This window comes from Oryzias latipes, chromosome 21, assembly GCF_053564925.1.
Source record: "Oryzias latipes strain Hd-rR chromosome 21, Olatipes_Hd-rR_3.1".
Taxonomy (NCBI): Eukaryota; Metazoa; Chordata; class Actinopteri; order Beloniformes; family Adrianichthyidae; genus Oryzias; species Oryzias latipes.
In genome coordinates, this window is record NC_136257.1 from 12,236,406 (window position 1) to 12,258,097 (window position 21,692).

The 21,692-nt window shown below is 38.2% G+C and overlaps 2 protein-coding genes across 2 annotated transcripts; both read right to left on the reverse strand.

Moving 5' to 3' along the window:
* Positions 1–5,260: 5,260 nt before the first annotated feature.
* jam2b (junctional adhesion molecule 2b) lies at positions 5,261–16,878 on the reverse strand. Its single transcript, XM_004081494.5, has 10 exons — positions 16,714–16,878; positions 13,217–13,282; positions 11,543–11,653; positions 11,315–11,464; positions 7,754–7,935; positions 7,553–7,661; positions 7,341–7,448; positions 5,930–5,948; positions 5,804–5,852; positions 5,261–5,699 (listed from the first exon to the last, which is right to left on the reverse strand). Exons 1-10 carry the CDS (start codon positions 16,754–16,756, stop codon positions 5,661–5,663), a joined length of 876 nt encoding a protein of 291 aa, XP_004081542.1. The 5' UTR covers positions 16,757–16,878; the 3' UTR covers positions 5,261–5,660.
* LOC111946733 (uncharacterized) lies at positions 9,136–10,580 on the reverse strand. Its single transcript, XM_023950751.2, has 2 exons — positions 10,348–10,580; positions 9,136–9,985 (listed from the first exon to the last, which is right to left on the reverse strand). Exons 1-2 carry the CDS (start codon positions 10,551–10,553, stop codon positions 9,223–9,225), a joined length of 969 nt encoding a protein of 322 aa, XP_023806519.1. The 5' UTR covers positions 10,554–10,580; the 3' UTR covers positions 9,136–9,222.
* Positions 16,879–21,692: the final 4,814 nt, after the last annotated feature.

Sequence of the window (21,692 nt, forward strand, 5' to 3'; positions counted from 1 at the left end):
GTACAATTCTCAGATCAGAATTGAAGTTCGCAAATACGTGTGTGCATTTCTCAAAACAATTTGTACAAACAGCAAAACACTATGGATTTCTTGCAAAAGTCTGTAACTTGCTTATTATATTTAGTGCATCTCTCAAAACTAAGTATTTATGTCATTGAACATGTCAGTGCCATCAGAATGTCAAGTCCTTGTGTCATTGTCTACGAACAAGACAGTCAAATGACTTAGTCATGTTGTCAATATAACTGTGTACTTTAGAGGGAGGTTCTGATGTAAACTATGGCTAAAGTTTTGATGACAATTATTGTAAAATGTAAGTTACACCTTTTTTGTTTGATTGCAAGAGACTGGACAAGATTCACATTTACACTTTTATTGTTCATATTGTAATTTGTTGACAGACCATGTCATGCCAACATAGAAAAAACCCACTGCAAACAGTAACACAAAGGGAAAAAAAGAAAGGACAATAATCTGAACAGTACAGGCAGTGCAGTAGGAATTGTTGTGGTCTTCCTACACCTCTTGTCGTTCCTGTATGTTAGGCCACAAATTCTCATCCACATCACAGCGAATATCCTCTCTTGCAATGCAGCAAAATATGTTTGTCACATTATGACAACTTGGTCAACCATTTTGCAGTTAATGACTTATACGATGAACTAATGATTAGGTGTTTTGAGGACTAAGACTATTGCACAGTGAACTATATAGTACATTTTGATCAACATGACATAAACAATTGATAATGTAGCAAAGAGCAGAAAATTGTTCATAATCATTTGCATGGATGTACCAAAGCAATTGCAACTTGTTCAAAGAAGTGAGATACTGCTTATATGATGAGCACAAGTGACATCATGATGTGAAGATTGAACAAATAGTTTTGGGAATTTCATTCTGATCTGAGAATTGTACTAAAGCGACTGAGAAAAACTGTAAGTGTAATAAAACACAGGACAGAGACTTTTGGCAAATAACAATGTTTAACTATTTACAACAATCTGAACTGAACAAGCATTAAGTATAGGAAAACAAGTGTGGTGAAGAAATAACACAACAATAAGGAAAAGAAAACAGTAAGTAGTCCTAATTTTTTTTTTTAAAGCTACTATACTGTAACAAAAATAAGAAATAAAAACAGCACCACAAACATATATTGAAAATAAAGGCAATAATAAAATAACAAAGTCACTAGTAAAAAACAAAAAGTAAAACCAACACTCTAATAAAGTCAAGTTAAAGTCCCATCAGTTGTCACACACCTAGGTGTGTAAAATAATGAATATTATTTTAGTATACTACCCATTTTATTGTTATAATATTATTATATTCATAATATTTAAGATTATGTTTGAATCTTTCTAATGCTTTATTATTATTATTTTTAGTGTAATTAGTATTAGTATTATATTATTATTATTATTATTATTATTATTATTATTATTATTATTATTATTATTATTATTATTATTATTATTATTATTATTAATATTAATATTAATATTAATATTAATATTAATATTATTATTATTATTATTATTATTATTATTATTATTATTATTATTATTATTATTATTATTATTATTATTATTATACTGTATATGCTTGTGTATCTATAGTTTTGTCTTACTCCAGTGCTTCGTCTTGCGGATCCATTATTCTTGGGCAATACCAACTCCGCCCTTAGGGGGTGCTGTTGCAACGTTACTCGTTCTCAAAAGGACGGCTGAGGTCCCGCTCTGTGGTGTGAAAGCCATAGAGTGGGCCCTGAGCTTCTTTGTGTTGGGTGGGCGCTGTGGCAATGGCCCCCATGGTCATTGGAGTAAGCTGGACCCTGGAATACATGGATCCCCAATATACCGTTTCTGCACAGCAGTACCGACTCAGACTGTTTCTGCAGTTCTTAAGCAAACAATGATAATTACAAAAAAATGTTCTTCAGATCCACTGTGGATGCGCTTTATCCAGAGATTTTGCTTTTGTTGAAGGCAGAAGAGGCTGAGGATGACTTTGTTCTTTGAGATTGGACTTGATTGTGAAAGAAATCAAACGTGTAAGCAATTTTTCGTTTTTTTAAATCATTTTCCTTAATTTGACATTTCATGACTTTAATGAAAGAACTTTGAGAAGGAAAAAAAAAGATTCATTTTGTCTTTGTTGAACTTCTTTCTCGTGCTGAAGGATTATATTTGCAGAGCATGTTGATAAATGCATTTTGGAGACAAAATAATAATTCCAATTTCTGTGTCTGCTAGAACTTAACCCACTATTAAGTTTCCTGTTAAGATGCAGCATAAAATGTGTTCAAATATTTTTCACTTTTTTTAAATCTACCATCCACAAATGTGTGTATAGATATGTCTGGACTTTACTTGGTAGTGTTTTTAATATTGTTTTTATTTTACCCAATGTGACTGACTAGATATCTTTTTCCTGTTTCTCTTAGTTTTTTATTGTTCTACCTTTGTTTTTCCTTTTTTTTACTAAATTGATATTGTTGTGTATGTAAATGACAGCAGGGGGTGGGGTGGGGGGTTGTTTTTGAATTTCTTTGTACGATGCTTAAAACGGAAAACTCAAGAAATATATAAAACACCAAAAAAAAACGATCAAAGAACTTTCAATTTCATCCGTCAGACATCAAAGACTTCAAGAAAATGCATCAAAATTGATGGTTCCACTTAAGTGAAACAATAAAAGTCCATAAACTTTATTTAAATCACAATCAACAGGAAAACAAGTCCAATCAAGAGGTTGCTGAGTAGCAGTGCTTCATTCTTTATTTTCCCAGTGACATTTTAATTTGCCTTGTATGTCACACTTGTTTTTTAATAGAAGATTTAACTTAAATATTTCTGGAGTAAAGTAAAAATAATGAATTTCCTGCTTCTTTTAAGTTATTTTATTTAATATATTGTGTAATGCTTTATTCATTAACATCCAATTATCTGCTGTTATGAGGAAAGACATTTATCCCTTGTGCTATCTTAGATGCCCCCCCCCCTTACATTGACGTGTTCTCCCTACCATGACAAAGGTGGATAAAGGTGGAAAGATTTCATGTAATTCATGGACACCAGTAAAGATCACAAATCATAGAAGAAACAAAGTTGAGAGCACTGTCTAGTGGGTCTAGATGACCCAACTCCCAATGGTAAAGTGCCTAGGATAGCACAAGGGTTACAGAGTAATAAAGATGTCAGAAGGACAAAGATGAAATGGTGTTGGACAGATTTTGTTTTACATTTGGGGTTCTTTTCTACACTTTTGTGGAAAAACATAAGTATATTTGTATAAACTCCTTTTGGGTTTGAATCTTAAATGTAGTTTTATTATCTGTAATTAGCTTTTTGTTTTGATTTTTTAATTTACTACTCAACCATTTTGTAATCAGTCAGCACAGATGTATGGTGTTATAGTTGTGTCACATCTTTTAAGCAATACTTTTGATAAACCAATCAAAAGTAGGAAGCTGCAAGACAAAGATCTCCAGTGGTGAAAAGACTATAAATTTCTGGAAATGCAACCCTTCAATTTACAAACATGAATGGTGCATCACAGCATAAAGTTTGGTGTTTCTGTCTTTTTTTTTCAACAAAACATTGTTTGTTTAAATCTTCACTGACATCCTCCGGCCCTATTTGCACGCCTCACTCTGTATTATAACAAGATAATAATTTTTGGTTGGTAGCAATCTGAGCAGGGCGTATTCTACATACTGTATGCTTATTTGCATCTTGAATCAAATCACAAAATCACGTGTCAAACTTCCTCTGAACCATTTTCATGTGTGTTGCTGTATTTCCTGTTTATGACAACTCTGGGTGAGAGGAGTGGATAATTTTATTTATTTAAGCCATAATTTTTGCATATTTACACGTTTCTTTATGTGAACCTATGTGTGTAGTAAACCATACAAACACTTTGCTTAGCCACGTCCACTGAGAAATTTGCAGCAAATCGTTGAAGTGGGTGGAGCAAACTCTAGTCAATGTGCCCCTCCCACTTCAGTCTTCACTTTCATCTTCAACCTTCAACATCCTTTGGGTGATGTCAGAGTTTACCTATCGAGTGTGTATACAGTTCGACTGACTCCATGACTAACATGCAGTGCATTGTGGGTAGGGGTGGCCATTTTACAAAAAAAAAAAACCTTGCACTGAACTGAAGAGTGCCGCCTCCTCCACACCTGCTCCTTTACCCTAAACACCTGAGGAGCCCACAGATGAAGGGCGGGTCAGCGCTGTGGCTGACAGAGTGGGAATAACACAACAGACACATTCATGAGTCACGTTGGACACGTTGATGTATCGACTGATCTTAATGGCTGTTTTTCTACTATTTTAAATTCTTTTTGCTTACTGGTCAGTAAGTTTGTGTTTGCTGGGGTCAAAGCGCTGGTTCTCACTAACCACCAACGTATGCTTCAGCAGAACTACTAGATGATTTGCAGCTAAACACCAAGCCTCTCAACTGCAGCCACTTCTTTCTGCTAACAGCATCTGTCTTTCGTTAAGGTCAAATATTAACTTTTCATCTGACCAACCTTCCACATTAAAACTTCCCCCACATGCTTTTTGTAGTCTGAGCACGTCTAAGTCGCACAGTTGGTTTGTTGTTTATTCAGAATCTGTTGTTTTTCACAGGTACACGCTGCTCCTTTTCTTCATGAGGCTGCACCTTCTTCCCCTGATGGTGGCATCTCTGCTGTGACCCCGTGGATGAGCTTCACATGTCCACGTCCAGCTGTTCTCCCTCCACCTCCGTCTGCTGGCAATGCTGAGGTTATGCGACAGTAGATGCAGCTTTTTGGGTCACTGACAGCAGTCAGAAAAGGAAGCTGATCTCCTTTCAGCTGCTGCCTGAGTCCGGGCGAGCCAAGACCCACTCCGATCATCAATGGAATTATGTAGACTGTATTGGACTGTAATAATCATAATTATGAAAACTCATTCTAACTTTTTTTCTTTTATTTTTTGCTTTTGTCTAGCATTTGAGACTAGTGCTTTATAAACTAAACTAGAATTTAATTAAATATATGAGGATGATTATCAGTAATTGTGTGGAGCTAGAAATTAGGAAGGCTTTCTAACCCAAACTAAAATGCTTAAAAATGCTATTTTCAAAGTTCCTTCATTTCGAAGCACCAAAATAATTTATGAAAAAACATTTTTGTCAAATTGTGTTGATATCATGTGTAACATATGAAACGCATTTGTAGAAATGTGTTTTTATGTTTTTGATTAAACAAAATAACTTTGTATTTCAGTTTTATTGATAAAGAGATACAATCAAGAAAAAAGTGAACATTTTTATGGATCCTATAAAGCCTTTCAGTGCGTGCAGACACCTGTTCAATACACATAAAACACAAAAAAAGGTTTATAAAACTAAATAATATTAAAACAAACAAACAAAAACAACTTCACATTAGATGTATAAAGATTTCCTAAAGCTAACATTCAGTATTTACAATTTGTCCAAAAACCCTGTAGAAAGTAACAAATGCTGATGTCAAAGTGGCAGCCAAGAGCTGAAGTGCTGAAAGAAAACATTTACAGCCTCAGAAGCCATTTCAGAAATGACTTCATCCGCAAAGGATTGGCACAGAAAACTCGCCGAGTCAAAGCTGCACTGGAACCCGTCGTCTTTCACACTCAGATCATGAAGGACTGAGTCTGTTTGTAGTTCCTGAACTAAAAAGAGCAAAGGGACACACACGGAACAATTTCTTTAATCTGCATTTCAGGCCAAACCCAAGATCAGGCGAACCCCAGAAAACACTTCCTTGATCACTCACATTCCGGAAAGGCGGAGGAGGAGGTGGAGGGGGATTGAAGGGCTTGTTGCTGTAAGACAAAGGGTGACACCTCAGTGGTAACTGATAAAAACACTAAACAGAATTGTAGCCAGAGGGGGCACTCACCTTTTTGCCTTTTTACTCTCTGTTAAAAATAAAGTTTAAAAAAAAGGGAGAGAAACCGTGAAAAAGTGTGAAAACATGACATTTACCTAAGAATAAATAATAAACAATGAAAAGCTGCTGCACTGATCTGTCAAGGACTGCTGGTAAAAACTGTTTCCTGCAAGAAACTAGGACATGAGGAGCAGTAAACGCCATAAAACACTGAACGCCATAAAACTCGATGGACCAGACGAGGCTGGACCAGAATCTGTTTTCACACTGCACTCTAAGAAGTATTCTGTCAACAAGATCACAGCTCCAATGTTGAAGTTGTTTAGAACAAAACAAACATTAACCCCAGATAAAGAAATGAAGAAGGAAAGCTCTTTGTGAATGACACGAGTAAAGCTTTTCTGGATTTTTCAATTTTTCAGATTCAGCCTGGGGCGTTCGGATTTACTATTTTCAGTCACTTCTTGAAACAGCTCTGATGTTCACTTTGATCTTCAGACTGAATCTGCGTTTATTTTCTTTGGTAAACCCTTTAGCAAAAAGTACTCTATTTAAGTGAATAACAAGACCTCTAAGTCTATACTAACTTTAAGAAGTATAATCTGTACTGAAGTTGAGGCAGTATTGAAGTGGAGTTTTTAAATACTAACTATCGTAAACTTAAAATGTTCCAATTTAGTCTGAAGAAGAATTCACTGAGTATACTTCCTACACTACACATGCATCGTCTGTATAATGTTTGCAACTCTTATATTCAATTATACTTAATAAAATAAACATCAAGTGAACTACTTTTTGCTAAAGTATTGTTTTGTTTGGCTAGTGCTAAAGTTTGCCTGAACATTTCCCAAACAAGTGAACCCTGATGTGCTTAGGTACAAAAGCATCACTTGCTAAAGAACTCTGGTGTGATAGATTACAGTATGGATGCAGATGGAAAATTACAGATACTAAACTCTGTGAGTGCTGTGCATTATGAGTCAGGAATAAAAGAACCGCCAACAAAGCAAACCTGTAGGACTGCAAACGAATGAAAACGTGTCATCAGTTATGGAGGTGCAGGGGTCTATTATTATGATAGACTAGCAAAAGTGGTTTTCTGTGTCTTGCTTTCTTCCTGTCTTTATTTTCTCCTGAAATTGTTTTGGGAAGTACCACAAACTGCACAATCTTCTCAGATGGTTTGGATTATGCTGGTCTCAGGCTTTCTTTGTAACTCCTCAACACCAGAGCTTTAAACCTAGGTCACCTATACCAAAGTGCCACACATGTAATCAGGAGTTTACAATGTTTTACAATGTTTTTTCAGTTTGCGCCCTGGGCAACCGCTCACATTGCCAATTGGAAAAACCGCCACTGATTACCTTCATGTGTATTTTTATGGGAGCCAGAGAAACGTGTTTGGGACATCAATACTCACTCTTGCAGCAACCTTTGCGACGGCAGATACAAATGCAAATGCAGCAGATAAGGACCAGAGCCACAAACCCTGATGCTCCAGCTACTAAAATCGTCATGTTTAAAGGATCTGGAAGGAGAGGATTTTATATAGATATATTTGTGCATTGTGTGTGTGTTAGTAAACTGTAGGTAGTCATTATTTAAATATAAAGTAAACAAAAAGTCACTTACAGTCAAGAACCTTCAGCTGTTGGGCTACACAGCTCTTGGGTGCCCCCACACTGTTGGAGGACTCACAGCGGTACATCCCTGAATCTGCTTTAGACACACTTTGAAGCTTCTGCTCCAAACAAACATCAGAGGGAGACACAGTGAGGGGGGGGGGTCGTGTCCTAGTTGGTTTTAGTGGATTTATCCTTCTTCTTTGCTCACCAGAGTCCCTTTCTTTGTGTCGATGCTGTAGGGTGTATCTCCTGTAGCTTTCAAAGGTTTGTTGTCTTTGTACCAGCTGTAGGTGGCTGGTGGGACGCTGAGCTTATCTTTACAGAGAAGCTCCAGGTCTGCGCCGATGAATACAGAACTCGGCACATCGCAGGACGGAACATGTGGAGGCACTGAGGCGGTATAGAGCAAAGAACCATCAGGAAATCTATCTTTTAGTCTTCATGTACAATCTCTTGCCTGTTTCTAATTTGCAGACATGGTCTGTACAGAAGATGAGAAGGGCCCGGTCAGAAGGACACACACATTTTCAACCAAAAAATATTTTAGGGTCATAATCATTAAAAACAAAGGCTTTCAAAACAATAAACTGTCTTTAAACACAATTGTGACTGAACAGATTTAATAGGCTCCGTGCACATAACGAAGGAGTTCTACTTCCGCCGCCTTGAGTGTGAGGCCGACCATTTCCGGTTTGCGACTTCTATAGCAGCGACACGGCAGATTTTGAAGATGGCATATTTCACCCGTTGTCTACAAGGTCTCCCGAAAATCGACGTGAACGACATCTACAGGATTGTCGACCAGTGTTCACCTGCACCCGGTTGCAAGCGTGAAAAAGGATTTCGATTGTACATTTCAAGTTACATCCAGTTACCCATGTTCCTGGGGTAATCATGTTCTTCTTTTTTTTTCTTTTTTTTGCTCTAGGTTAACCACGTTCATTTGGTTGACCATGTTCCCCATTCATGTTGTAAACGGACAGTGTACGCTTAGTCCTACGTTACTATGTTATGTTTTCACTAATAGCAATCAGTGGTGTAGTATAGTTTGTTTTTCCAGGTATACTGAACATCCCAGGGTAAAGGTGAAACACATAAGATGGGTATAATAATATAAACCTGCTAAGTTTAAGAAGGTATACTGCAATCTTGGTACTTGTTAAGTGGGGATTCTGAGTGTACCTGCAAATCGAATAGACTGCTCCACTGACCACATTAAAAGAAAAAGATTGTTAATCCCTTTACTAACAGTGTTTAAAAGAAAAAAGTTAAGATTTTACCAGCTATTTTAACGGTGTACAAAAATAAATAGTAGCTTCCTTGAGTAGCCCATATTAATATATGACAAATCAGTTATGCCACTTTTTAAAAAAAATATTTCTTTTAACATCTTGTTACAGGTGGGTCTGAAGGACTCCATCCCTGTTGAGCTGGCCCATCACAGCTGTACATGTGTAGCTGGATCAGTGCTCTGTAACCATTTTGTGGCTCTACTTTTCCAGTCTGCACATTATTCTCAGCTTGACATTCCAGTTGTTCCTCCAGTGCTGAGCTGTACGGAGAGTGAACAACAGTGGCACAAGCCAAGAACCCTGGCAAGACTTGGAATTATGTAACAATAATTTCACTACTACACCTACACACACATCACATACGCTCATCACTGCTTATTGTTTGTTATAGTTTGTTCTCCTTAACCCGCCTTTCAACGTGAACTCGCAGCCGTGCAATTGATTGGGTCTCCAGGACGTCCTGTGCTGCCATTTGATTGTCGTTGGAGCGGAAGGCAGGCCTGTGAAGTTTTCCTGGTACAAGGTTTTCCACCCTAAAGCCCTTGTCCACCATCACAGCCATGTCAAGGGACAGGAGAGGTATAATGCCCAACAATCTGAAGAGCTCACGGTCACTAATAGAGCCCCCGTAGAGTGCAGAAACAAATGTCAGAGGACCATGTGGTGCCATGCCAATCATGGCCTTGAAGGTACAGTGTGATTTGTAGTGCGAGTACACCTCACTCTGTAACACAAGTGAGGATGGAGTTTGGCACCGCAGTTCTGTGCAGTCAACAATGACCTGAGTGTCTGCATAGTCCTTGAACTCAGGAGGTAGGTTAGCTGTGATTGCTTCAGGGGTCATCCAGATACAAATAGCTCCCAGTACACAGTAAAGAAAGTTGGCCCAGGTTGTGATGATCCTGCTGGCTGTTGTCCGATGGATATTAAATCGGTGCCCAAGCTCTCTCTGTGTGCATCCAGTTGACAGATAATTTAGGAAAAGAAATAACTCATCTATGGGCAGCAACTTAGTTGATCTGTTTGCTGTTGTCTTCTCTGCCACAGAGGCTGATGCTTCTCTAGCCACACTTGTCACACGGATCATCCTTGATGTTGCTGGTTCGATGAGCCTCCAGAATGCCATCAGGTGGTCATAAGAATGGAATCTTTTAAACAAAATACACAAAAATAGCAATGTTGTTAGTCATGGTAGCCTAATTTAGTTACACATAATCAATTATCTTAATTTTTACTCTACTTACTACATTTGTTTAACATAAAGACTATAAAAGGTTGTGTCTACGCATCTGACTATGTCAGTCATAAATTACTTTACTTTTGATATTTGATGTACACTTAAAGGAAAATACTCTTCCTCTTGTAAGGTGGACTTTTAGTGGAGCAACATTTTACATGTCTTTACTTTCACTTAAGTGCATGACTTTGTACATGATTTTCTGTCCATCACTGTTAATATGATACAAGACATCAGCTTCCTGCAATTCAAAAAACCTTAATTATGACATACCTGGTATAAAATCGGATGTCCTCGTCCGATCCTGCAAACCGCTTCAGTCCAAAACAACTCCGCAGCTGGAGAGCCTCAATGTGTAGTTCCAGCTCCTTAACTTTCTGGCGAAGTGTATCGTTTTCCTCAGCTAACTGATCTGCGACCATTGCTGTTGTTGGAGTAATGCAATAATCATGATCTGGTGCCAAGGTATCCAGTTCCATGTCTTCTTCTGAGTTGGTGTCATGGACAGGAGGAGGGGGGCTATCTGGTCTGGGTCTCCGCTCCCACACGCTCGCCCTCGGTGCAGGGATTTGAAAATCATTCCAGGAAAAAAGAGTAGGAATGGCCCCTTTCTTCAACTTTCTCAATTTCCCAGGGTTGTTAACAAAATCGCCCTTTTGGAAATGCCTGCTGCAAACACGACTCGTCTTGCTTGGGGTGAAGTCCTCCCGCCGTACTCTGACTATCCATTCGGCTCTCACCGACATATCTTTTGGAAAGCTATGAAAGCTTATACTACTGTTGTACTTTGAAGAATTCGCACACAGGGGTACACAACAGTGTTGTGATGTCTTTGTCACGCGTTGAAACACCAAACGCCTCTCTTTTACCCGAAATCCGCTCATATTTACTCAAAAGTAGCAACGCACCAAACTCCCCACAACAATAACACGACCAACCGGAAGTTGTCGGCTCACACTCGAAAAACGGAAGTTAACCGGAAGTTCTATCGTGCACGTAGGCTATTATATGGTCTGTTGGATTGGGTGGATTTTGGGGATTAAATAAACTGTCTTACTTTCTTACGGTGTTTCGTAACGTGTTTCAAAACAACATGATAATCGTTGTCTAGGCTGTTATTCTGAGTTTGTATTCGTCTGATTTAAAGACTGACAGAGCCGATCATTTTACTGATTTGTGCTGACTGATGAAAAAGTGATTTTCTTCCTGACTTGACATTATGAGAAGACTTGTCTCATACCGAGCACACTGAGAGTTACTGTCGCCTCCCCCAGACTGACGTGGTCCTCGCTGGCCGTCACCTCACAGCGATATTCTCCTGAGTCCTTCAAGGTGACGGAGTGGATGGTTAGAGTCGCTCCCTCTATCTGGGCCCGCCCTGCATAAGATCCTGAAGAGGATGGAAAATAAAAGTGGCACAACAGTCATGACGGAACATTAGTGTAACCAGTCTCACCAAGTTACTCACCAGTGAACTTGTTGTTAAAGTAAACAAAAGTCACCCCCTTCCCTTTTTTCTTCCACTCAATTCGGGGGTTGTGGTCTTTTTCTGTCCTGAACTCACAGAGCAGCACAGCATCTGGAAATCAGCAGCAGAAAAAAAATCACTTATCAAAACCAAAAATTCTATGCAGTTCAGTCTAAACGTTACGCTAACAGGATGATGTAACAGCATCTGGCTCAAAAATGTACAGCTGGATAGCTCCAATGTCGTTGGTCATTTATGTTGCATCACTAATGTTAGGTTGGGGGTGTGAGGGGCTGCAGGTTAGCTGAACAGCGTGTAAACAGATTGGTGATGGGATGTGAGGGCAGGCTTACCCCGCACCAGCAGTGCCGCCAACAACGTAGAGGTGAATTTCTAATGAACTACTGCCACTTGGCAGAAACTAAGTCCTAGAAAACAACATAAGTTTTTGATTTTGACTAAAACAGTATAATCAGAATTGAAAGACCATTGTGGTCACATTTACAATGGATAAAAAGATGATCAGAGTGGGTCTTTACCGTCAAACTCACTGAGTTTACACATTGATTGAATTTCTATGTGTGTAAATGAAAAGGACAATTAACTGTTTTTTTATTTATTTCTTGATTTAAAATATTCGTCTTAAAAATAATGCAAGAGCAAATTAATTATTCTGGAAATAAGCTACAAGTTTTAGAACACTGAACCTTGATGGGATGTACAGCATTTAGATGCGGAAAGGAAACTGCTAGTCAAGTTTTAAGTCCGTGGTTTTGGTTGGTTTCAAGTCCAATCACTAGGCTGAAAGTTAAAATGAGGCACAATGGACAAAAACTCAACAAGGAAGACTCGCACATAGATGGTATGTAAAGACCTTGCTTGTGATGTTACCCACTGGATTCTATTGGGTCAATTAAATGGATTTCTTTTTAGCTCTGCAGTGGTTGCAGTCATGACTGCAAGCCTTGACCTTTCCTAAAAGGGGTAGGTCAACACATTCAGGATTTAAAGATTCAATTTGTCGTTTTGGGTTCAGTGCAAGACCTGAAGGACTTGGAAACCCAGAGAGCCTCAGAAAAGCTGCCTGCCAACTTCTGGAAGTACTGAGCAGCACCATCCCCCAAGCATAGAGACAAACCGATGCCCACCAGGACACCAGCTGCTGGGCCACCCACAAGGAAAAGGAACAGAAGATGAATGCCAACCGCCTTCCTTGTGCAGTGAAGCTGTGTGTGAGGATATATCATCAGGATAGGAGTACATACAGTATACTAAAAGGTGTTATCAATATTTCGTGTGTGGGGCGCTGTGGTGATACTTCCTGTGTTCCTAGTATCCAAAGACCCTCCCACCAAAGGACCCACCATGTCTAATGGGGTTTTGATTCTTTGACTTTGTTTTGACAACTGTAACTCTTCAACCATTGGCGTAATTCGCGTTGATCTTGTAAACGATCAGACAGTCATGGTTGGTCAAAGAGCGTGGGTTGTTAAGGTGTCGCTGGTGACATCACCAGTATTGAAGGGTTTAAACAAAGAGGGAAGGAGCACAGACCAGTACAACATCAAAGGTTGGAGGTGGTTCCACTGCCACGGACGGGAGTCATAGATTGACCCCCCCCCAACTCAACAGGGTGTTGCTCCAGAAGATGTCAGTGGATACAGATGCTCTCACCTGTATGCTCATGGACCTCCACTTGAGGTTTACTGCTGCTCACCGTCACTGACTCACTGAAGGGACCTGGAGGGGGTGAAAACACCAACAAAAATATGATGGTTCTGGTTGTAAGCATTTATTAATTTCCAAGAATTTCCACATCTACACAATAGAAGGACTTTTTAAATGTTGATTTGCTAATGATGATGATGATCATCATTTAGGTCTGCTGGTCTTGACTTTGTCCTCTATACACTAAAATATCCTTATTGGTAAACATTAATAAGTACACACATACTTTTGTCTCTTATAGTACATTTTTAATGATTGAATTTTTGCTTTAAAACTTTAAAGATTTTAAGTGGACATTTAGGACAAAGAAAAAAGCATGTTTTTTTCGTATTTTTTTTTTTTTTAAATAGCTCATATAAACAGCCAGAGTCAGACACACTGAGCATGCAGCTGCAGCCTGGTGGTACCAGGAGCAATGGACTGCAGGAATGTAAATGATGAATGATCTCTGACACAGAGCCTTATCCCGACCTGATAACCTTTGTCAGGGTTTGTCCCTTCAGTGTGCATGTGCAAAAACACACATGCTCACAATGTAAGAAGATACAAAAGATTCAACCTGGCAGCAGAAATTAATTAAAGATTTTTTTTTAACTGCCTGTGTTTTTCTCCCGTGGAGAAGAGAGGAAACATGCCAAGGTCGTCCCTCTTGCTGTGTGGCACACACATGCACGGTTTGCTGCTGCACACAAAGCCCGCCTGTATGAAAGTAACCTAACCCTCTTCAGCTGACACCCCGCACACCCCGACATCTACACTTGTGAAGACATGATGGAAGCCTAATCCCCTGAACTGTTTGCTGTCGTTTGACCCAACTTTTACCCGGCAACAACACTCCGTCCCTGTAACGCTGATCGACTGTCTCAACAGCCGCAAAGCAAAGCAGGATCAAAAACCACTTTGTTTTTTGTATAATCAAAAAAACATTTGTCAACCTAAAGATTGTTTTAGCCAAAAATGCAAATAAAAATCTGATCTTTTGCTCTTTTTAATGCTTTTTTATTGCTACATGTATAGGATTTAAAATTAAAAGCAGGTTTTTGTTTGAAGTATATTAATAAAAATTGGCCAATAAAAGACAATTTAAACTAAAGACAATGTTGCAAGACACACTATTGGTCCAATTAGGCCATATTTAATTTTGTTTTTCTTTTATACTCATCTTGAAACCTAAAATAGTCTTATGTTTGAGCTCTAAGCAGGGACGTACCAACACAAGAAAAACACTAGAATGTGTTTAAACATTTTACATCCAGAAGTTGGACTGAAAGATGGAGGGTCCTCCTCCGGAACACTGCAGTACTCGCAATAAGTTGAACTGTTTAAACAGAATCAGGCTACTTTTATGTGAAACTGTAAGATTTTCTTACAAAAAAGATTTTTTTCTTTTTTAAATTTAGGTTTTATTAACCACAGCAAACAACAAAAGATTGGTTTCACTTCAAACTTTCTGGCTCTACTCGACTAATCTACCTTGAGAACCCACTCCAATCCTCTTTTAATCTGTTTTATGACTGTTCCCAGTGGTCTTTTAGTTATGAATATACTGTTTTTAGCCAAAAAAAACTTTTAAACTGTCGTTTTCTAGGACATGGTTTCTGCAGAGCAGCATGAGTTCATCACACTCTCAACCTAACCTCAACCTAACAATTCAGGTGCAACAAAAATGGCGATAAGTATTGGAGCTATCCAGCTATAAAGTTTGAGCCAGATCCCAGCTCAGACGAAGAAAACAAAGATGTACATAGGTTTTTTACGTTACAAATAAGCTGTTTTTCAAACTACATTTTTCTTTTTTCGTCTGCTCCTGATTCACAATTATTTAAATTTTCTTTAAGTATGTCGACCATCAACAGAAAAATGACACAAGAACATGTTAAAAACACAATTTCCATTGGAGTGGGTCTTTAATGTAGAAATATGACTACTAGGAAAGCTTTGGGATCCTATTTGACAAGACAAACAGGTGTCTGGCTTAGAACAAAACACAATTTTAAAAAGATAGAAAATTAGGACAATCCTTAAGTGGATGCATTCATTTGTGAAAGGAATTATAAAAGTGTGTCATATGCACATGTTTATGTTATCGATTTTCTTCTCAATGATGCTCAGCACATCTTACAATGTTTTTTGTCAATACTTTTAGAAAACCTAAATACCATTACCAAAAATGTTATTAGTGGATTGCATCGCATGTGACTTTTAATAGATATTTTAGGTTGATCCAAAAAAAATATCAATTTTGTGTTAAAGGCATCCATCCATTTTCCAAATCCACTGAAATCCACATGTTCATGAAAAAAAATCAAAATAATTATATTATTTTCTTTAAATGGGTGTATTTTAGCATAAATCAGAACATCAATAACAGCCAAAGTTATGACCTTAAATTAGGCATAATTGGTAATTCAAACCAGGTGGGATCAAAAATCAAAAACAGAGCTCAAATCCACTAACATAATAAAAAAAATAAAAGCTATTTGCTGGTCAAATGTTTTCTTTACAAATGACAGGATTTGTCTTCTTAAATAGGAATCGGTTCCTTATTAGAGTGATTATTATGATGCTTAGCTAAACCCACAAAATATAAGAAACATCCAAAACTTTAAAAACTGTGCTGTTTTAGATTTCTTGTAATTCTTTTCATTTTATGTGTTTTATTTATTTATTTATGTTTTTTTTTTGTTATGGCTTGATGTATTTAATGAAGTGAACCAGCAGTGATTTTTATTCGATTTTTTTTCATCGTTCTTTCAGTTTTGATCTTCTCCTCTGCTTGGTTTCCTCATGTGCATGAGGAAGATCAAAACACAAACACATCAGATTTGCAATTATCAGCATAAAAAGGTTTGAAAAGCTCTTTAAAATTCCCAGAACCACTTCAAAAACATGTTTCCAGATAACTGTTGTTTTTTTTTTGTTTTTTATCTTGGTCCTATCAGCAGCAGGGTCAGTCAGGGGCTATCTTCAAACTGACAGTGTGGCATCTCAAACTCCTCCTAAAGGTAGCACACGATGCAACTCATCAGGCTTTAAATCTTTGGTTCCAACAGCATCAGAGCGAGTTCAGTGTAAACATGAAGGGCTGCCACTCCCTGCACAATCTGCTGGACACCTTCCTCCTCCCACTACATCAACTAAACATGAAGTCCACCCAATTTGTCATGTAAAACAGATGAACAGATTAAGTGGAAATGTTTATATAAACTTTTTATTTCATCAGAATGGTGTCATTTCTTTCTTTTGATTCACTTTTCCTGCATTTTTAGTGTTTAAAAATACACATTTATTGACTTAAAGTATTCCTACTTTTCAAAAATCTTTGCAAGGAGTTTTCAGCTGAATGTAAGTGAAGGCAGATGTTTCAGATTGGTACATGGCAACTTTTTTTCATTTTGAAATTGTTTTAATCAGCTTAGCCTGCGGAAATCATTGAAGCTTACCTTGTAAGACGGTGCTGAACAGAAGCAGAGCCAGCATCTTCATGGTGCTCAGGATTGTATGGAGCTGAGAGTGTGCACAAAGTGTGGCTGCAACTTGATGAACTTCAAGGTCTGCTACTTTTCCTCAAGTTTCACGTGCAGCACACACGCTCATGCATCCCTGACAACTGACGGGGCGGAGGGAGACAAGCGTCCACTCAGCAGGCAGAGCCCACAAGGGAAACTTGAGCCTGACAGGGGTTTGCACCAAATGTTTCTGTACTACTGTAGCTTTTGCAGCTTAAACTAAAACAAAGGAGAGTTTTTATCGATCCTTGCATGCATGTAAGGTTCATTTTAACCTCTTCTTTCTCTGCACCATTACAAAAAATCCCAGTTCATGTGTAAACTTTTCAATGAAGCTGACAACAATCAGCTTTCAGAGACAAAAGAGTGTCTTTTTCATCAATAGAAAAATGTGATGAATATTTCGAAAGACGTTTGATTTTACTTGCAATGCTGAGTTTAGCCTTTATGCAGTTGTGTGTATTTCACTGTATCTATGTCTGTTCTTTGATTTGATTTATTTATTCATTTCAAGCATTAATTCTAGTCAATTAAAAAAAAATAACACAGATTTGTCAAACTCATTAAAGAAATTATGAAATGCAGATAAAATAAAACACAGTTAAGTCACATTTGCTTAAACTGGGATGTTGAAATATACCTCCTATGGTATATTTCTCCTATGGTATATTTCTTTCTTTCTAACCTGGATGGTTTGAGCGAGGAGTGAAAGAAGCCATCTTTGTCAAGAAGGATAAACCTATATCGCAGGCCTGTCGGAAAAACTAAAAAGGATTTTCAAACAACATAACATCCCAGTTCATCTCAAACCAGTCAATACTCTCAGACAAAAACTGGTTCATCCAAAGGACAAAATTCCCAGCTACAAACAGAGTAATGTTGTGTACTCTATCCACTGCAAAGAGAACTGCAATGAACAGTATATAGGAGAAACAAAACAACCTCTACACAAGTGGCTCTACCAACTTCGCAGAGCCAACCCAGGTGGACCTGAGTCTGCAGTGCATCTCCACCTGAAGGCCACAAACCACTCGTTCGAGGATAGTGAAGTCCCAATTCTAGCCAGAGAGAAAGGATGGTTTGAGCGAGGAGTGAAAGAAGCCATCTTTGTCAAGAAGGATAAACCTTCTCTTAATAAGAATGGTGGTCTCAGGTTTATTCTTCCATCCATCTACGGCAGTGTTTTGAAACCTAAACAACCCAAACCAGTTCCACCTGAGTCATTAACAGCGGAAAGAGACGACCAGTTTGGGGAGGGAGTCACTGGCTCCCCAACCCCAGCTGAGGACAAAGGACTCTTAACGACCTGAAACCATGTAGGCTAAGTTGACAATACCATCCAGATTCAGGTCTGACTCCTCCCCCATGAGCGCATATATACCAGCTCTTCGACCAGCTTTTTCAGAATTGACAAAGCCTCTTGGATAAGAGGTGAAACGTTTTCTAACCTTAAAAACCAAGTCCAGATGACATCCCCTAAACCTACTACAATGGAACCAACCTGGATGAATGAGAGTCTTCATAGACACTAAAAGTTAAAGTATTATTGGGATAGAGGTAGGCCTGTCGAAGCAAAAGTAATCCCAATTGCCCAGTAATTAGTAACTTTTGGGAAGATTTTAAGTAAAAGGAAGGCCACTGTGTAATTATATCCCTATCATAAGTATTTGCCATAGTACTTTATTGTCTACGCATGTAAAAAAAAAAAAAAAAAAAAAAAGCTTTTCAATCTGCAGACAAAATTTGTCAAGACAAATTTGCTAGTTCAGAAAAATGTTTTGCTTCGGCAAAATGTTTTTGTCTTTGTGTAAAAAGATCTGTAGCTGTAAAAAAAATATTTGAGCATATACATAAATTAATTGTTCATATAAAATGTTTTTGCACTCCTGAAACATTTTATATGAACAAGACCTCATAACAGCAAACATATAAGTGGTTTCTCCCTCATAAACGTTTTTTGGTTTGAAGGTTTTGGGGGTTTTTTGGGTTTTGTTAGAGAGAATCTGGAAGTCACTTCTGAAATCTTTAGATAAACTGAAAAATCTAAGATCCAAAGCTTAAACAGAGCCACATCTCATCATGGGTGAATACTGAAGTATTCACCCATGATGAGATATTTCCAGCAACCACAAGTTACATAAACCAAATATCAAATTAATATTTATGTAAATTAATTTTCCTTTTGTTTATAATCACACCAATGGTTCAACTTAAATCACATTTTTCTCCAACACTAAAAAGTAATAACTATGTTTTGCATACTTCGGTAACCTGATGCAAAAAAAAGTTACAATCGACTTCCAAGGTTCTCTGTTTTAACAAAAGAAAAATTAGTCAGATAAACAATCGTTTTATATCATGTTTTGACAATGCTACAACTGAGGCCGTAATTGTGTTTTGTTTACATATTTGGAGTGTCTCCTGTCCCTTTTGCGTGCTGCAGTGGAAGGTTCTGTCTTTTTTTCCTCCACTCTTTCTTTGCAGATTGTTGCTCAAATTGTCTGGAGCACCAGATTGGCTGAAGACATCCAGCTCCGAGTTTGAATACTGCTACATCATCTGTTCGAACCCCACCCATCCGCAACAGAGCTTTAATTTGTTTGACTGTTAAAGGGTTTGGTCCTTGGGGGTATTCCAGAAGGCACGTTTAACCCTTGTGCTATCCTATGACCCCACCCTTACATTGGCGTGTTATCCCTACCATGACAAAGGTTGAAGAGGATTTCTTGTAATCCATGGACACCAGTGAAGATCACAAATCATTGAAGAAAAGAGGTTCAGTGCACTGTCTAGTGGGGTCTAAATGACCCAACAACCAATGTTAAAGTGTCTAGGATAGCACAAGGGTTGCACTACCCTGACTTTAACCCTGAACTCTGGCTGAAGTCCGCCTGAACTTGCTTACTCTGGGTATGTCGGTTCCAAAACGTCGGATATGAGTTGGCATAATTACGCTCAACTTGGTAACTCTGGGTTAATGCGCATGCACAGCAAGTACATAAAGACATTCTCAATGGATCACCAATTTCCGGAGTCACCATGGAAACGTTTGAAGAAAAAAGAGAGCGCTATACTCCAGTGAGACGGAGTCAGAGATTTTAATGACGGCGTATGAAGATTATAAGCCCATCAAAAAAGTAATACGGCTGCATCAGCAAAAAAAAAATTTTCTGCGTGGAGAAAACTAACAAAGTAAATGCACGAGTTTCTATCTAATTTCTATTTTCATTGTGGTAACAATATACACTTGATCTGCCGATCAAACAGCAGCACCAAAGTTACACCTACTTCATTGAATTAATTTCAATGAAAGTAACATAAATGTCTGATAACTGTTATTTTTAAGTTGACTGAACTAAAAAAAATCTTAACTGAAGCAAATAATTAAGTTAGATTAATGTAAATAGTTTATCTTTAAACATCCATACATGGTCTTATCTTCCTCTCATGGTGGAAAAAGTATTATCTGACCTTCATCCACTAAATCATCTTCAAATGGACACCATCCTCCTTTACCTCTCTGAAACCAACTAACCTTCAACTAAACCTGCTCCAGACCAGGTTATGTTCAGAGCATGAGTTGCTATGGCAACTTGACATACCCTGAAACATACCTCAGTTCTTGGAACCGAAAGCTAAGGTTATCCACTTCCTTAGCCTCAAACTTACCGTGGTAACTCACATAACTTTCTTTTTGGAACACCCCCCTTGTCTTTTGGTTGTTTTTGTGTAGTTTTGAGTTTTTCTGTAAATAAATTCCCTCCTGGGTTTGTTTGTGAGAGTTTTTGAGTCGTTGTATTTAATTCCTTTTACTTTTTCCATTACATCCATTTACAAGCCCCTTGACAAGGGTGTAACAATAAGAATTAATCCAAATCAAATAGTTTGATCATTTTGACACGGCCAGGCATGCAGGTGAGAACACGGATGCAGAGAGAAACCACGCACAAATACATGCACAGATATAACAAAGTTCTAAGAATTTATTTAAAAAAAATACATGACTGTTAGTACATTTCTGTAGGGACCAAAGCATGAAAACCGGACAATCTAAAGGTTGACAGTCCCCTTAAATTTTGTGTGGCTAATTAGTAAAGTGCAGGCAGCTGTGATCGGGATCCACAGGTGAGTGGGCGGAGTCACAGCCAGCCTATACAGAAACCTAAGAAAAGGCTAAAGTTAAAACTGAAAAAAAAACTAACTATGCAAATCATAACACATTATAGGAAAAAAGAAGATGTCAAATGAAAATGTGGTATTGTAAGTAATATGCACACCCAGACCTTCATTAATTACCAACATCACATTTCTGCTTTTGGTGGCCCTATCTGGTCCTCTCATGAACCTTATTGGAGGTGCCACTGCATTTTGATGGGGAATTTTTGAATTTTTTATCTTATTTTGTCAAACCATACTCCGCAGCATGAACATCCCGTGTGCTATATTGTTTTTCTTCATCCTGGCAATTTGACAGGTTGTGATGGTTTGTTCTGTTAATGCTTAAGCGGATTAGTTGTTTTATTGTGGTTTTATATCAGCTTGTGTAGTGTTTTGAGCGAAGTTCCTACTTTGATGTTCTGTGACACATTTTCTTGCTCAATTTCTTTTATTTTTTGGTTCTTTTCCTGCTTATTCATATGCTTCACAGTCAAAATATGAAGATTGGAAATCATAGTTTACACTTGTCCACACTGAAGTTGAAACATACAACAGCTGCTGTGGAACCACTGTGACCTTGGCTATAAGGTTTCTAACCAGCACACAGCAGCACATTGTCACTCGCTCCAGTCTGTGCGCGTCATTTGTGGCCATATGCACACGCACAGGCACACACACCGAGCCCATACATGCAGACATATGTGCTCACGATGAAATACTAGCTCCTGAAGCTTCAGCTGCAGCACCTGCTCACT

Excerpts from the sequence above, each read along its gene's own strand:
- LOC111946733 (XM_023950751.2), bottom strand. The coding sequence starts at position 10,553 with ATGGAACTGGATACCTTGGCACCAGATCATGATTATTGCATTACTCCA. Across the intron at positions 9,986-10,347 it reads GACATCCGATTTTATACCAG|ATTCCATTCTTATGACCACC; the intron begins GTATGTCATAAT and ends TTTGTTTAAAAG.
- jam2b (XM_004081494.5), bottom strand. The coding sequence starts at position 16,756 with ATGAAGATGCTGGCTCTGCTTCTGTTCAGCACCGTCTTACAAG. Across the intron at positions 11,465-11,542 it reads CTTTAACAACAAGTTCACTG|GATCTTATGCAGGGCGGGCC; the intron begins GTGAGTAACTTG and ends CATCCTCTTCAG. Across the intron at positions 7,662-7,753 it reads ACACAAAGAAAGGGACTCTG|AAGCTTCAAAGTGTGTCTAA; the intron begins GTGAGCAAAGAA and ends TGTTTGGAGCAG.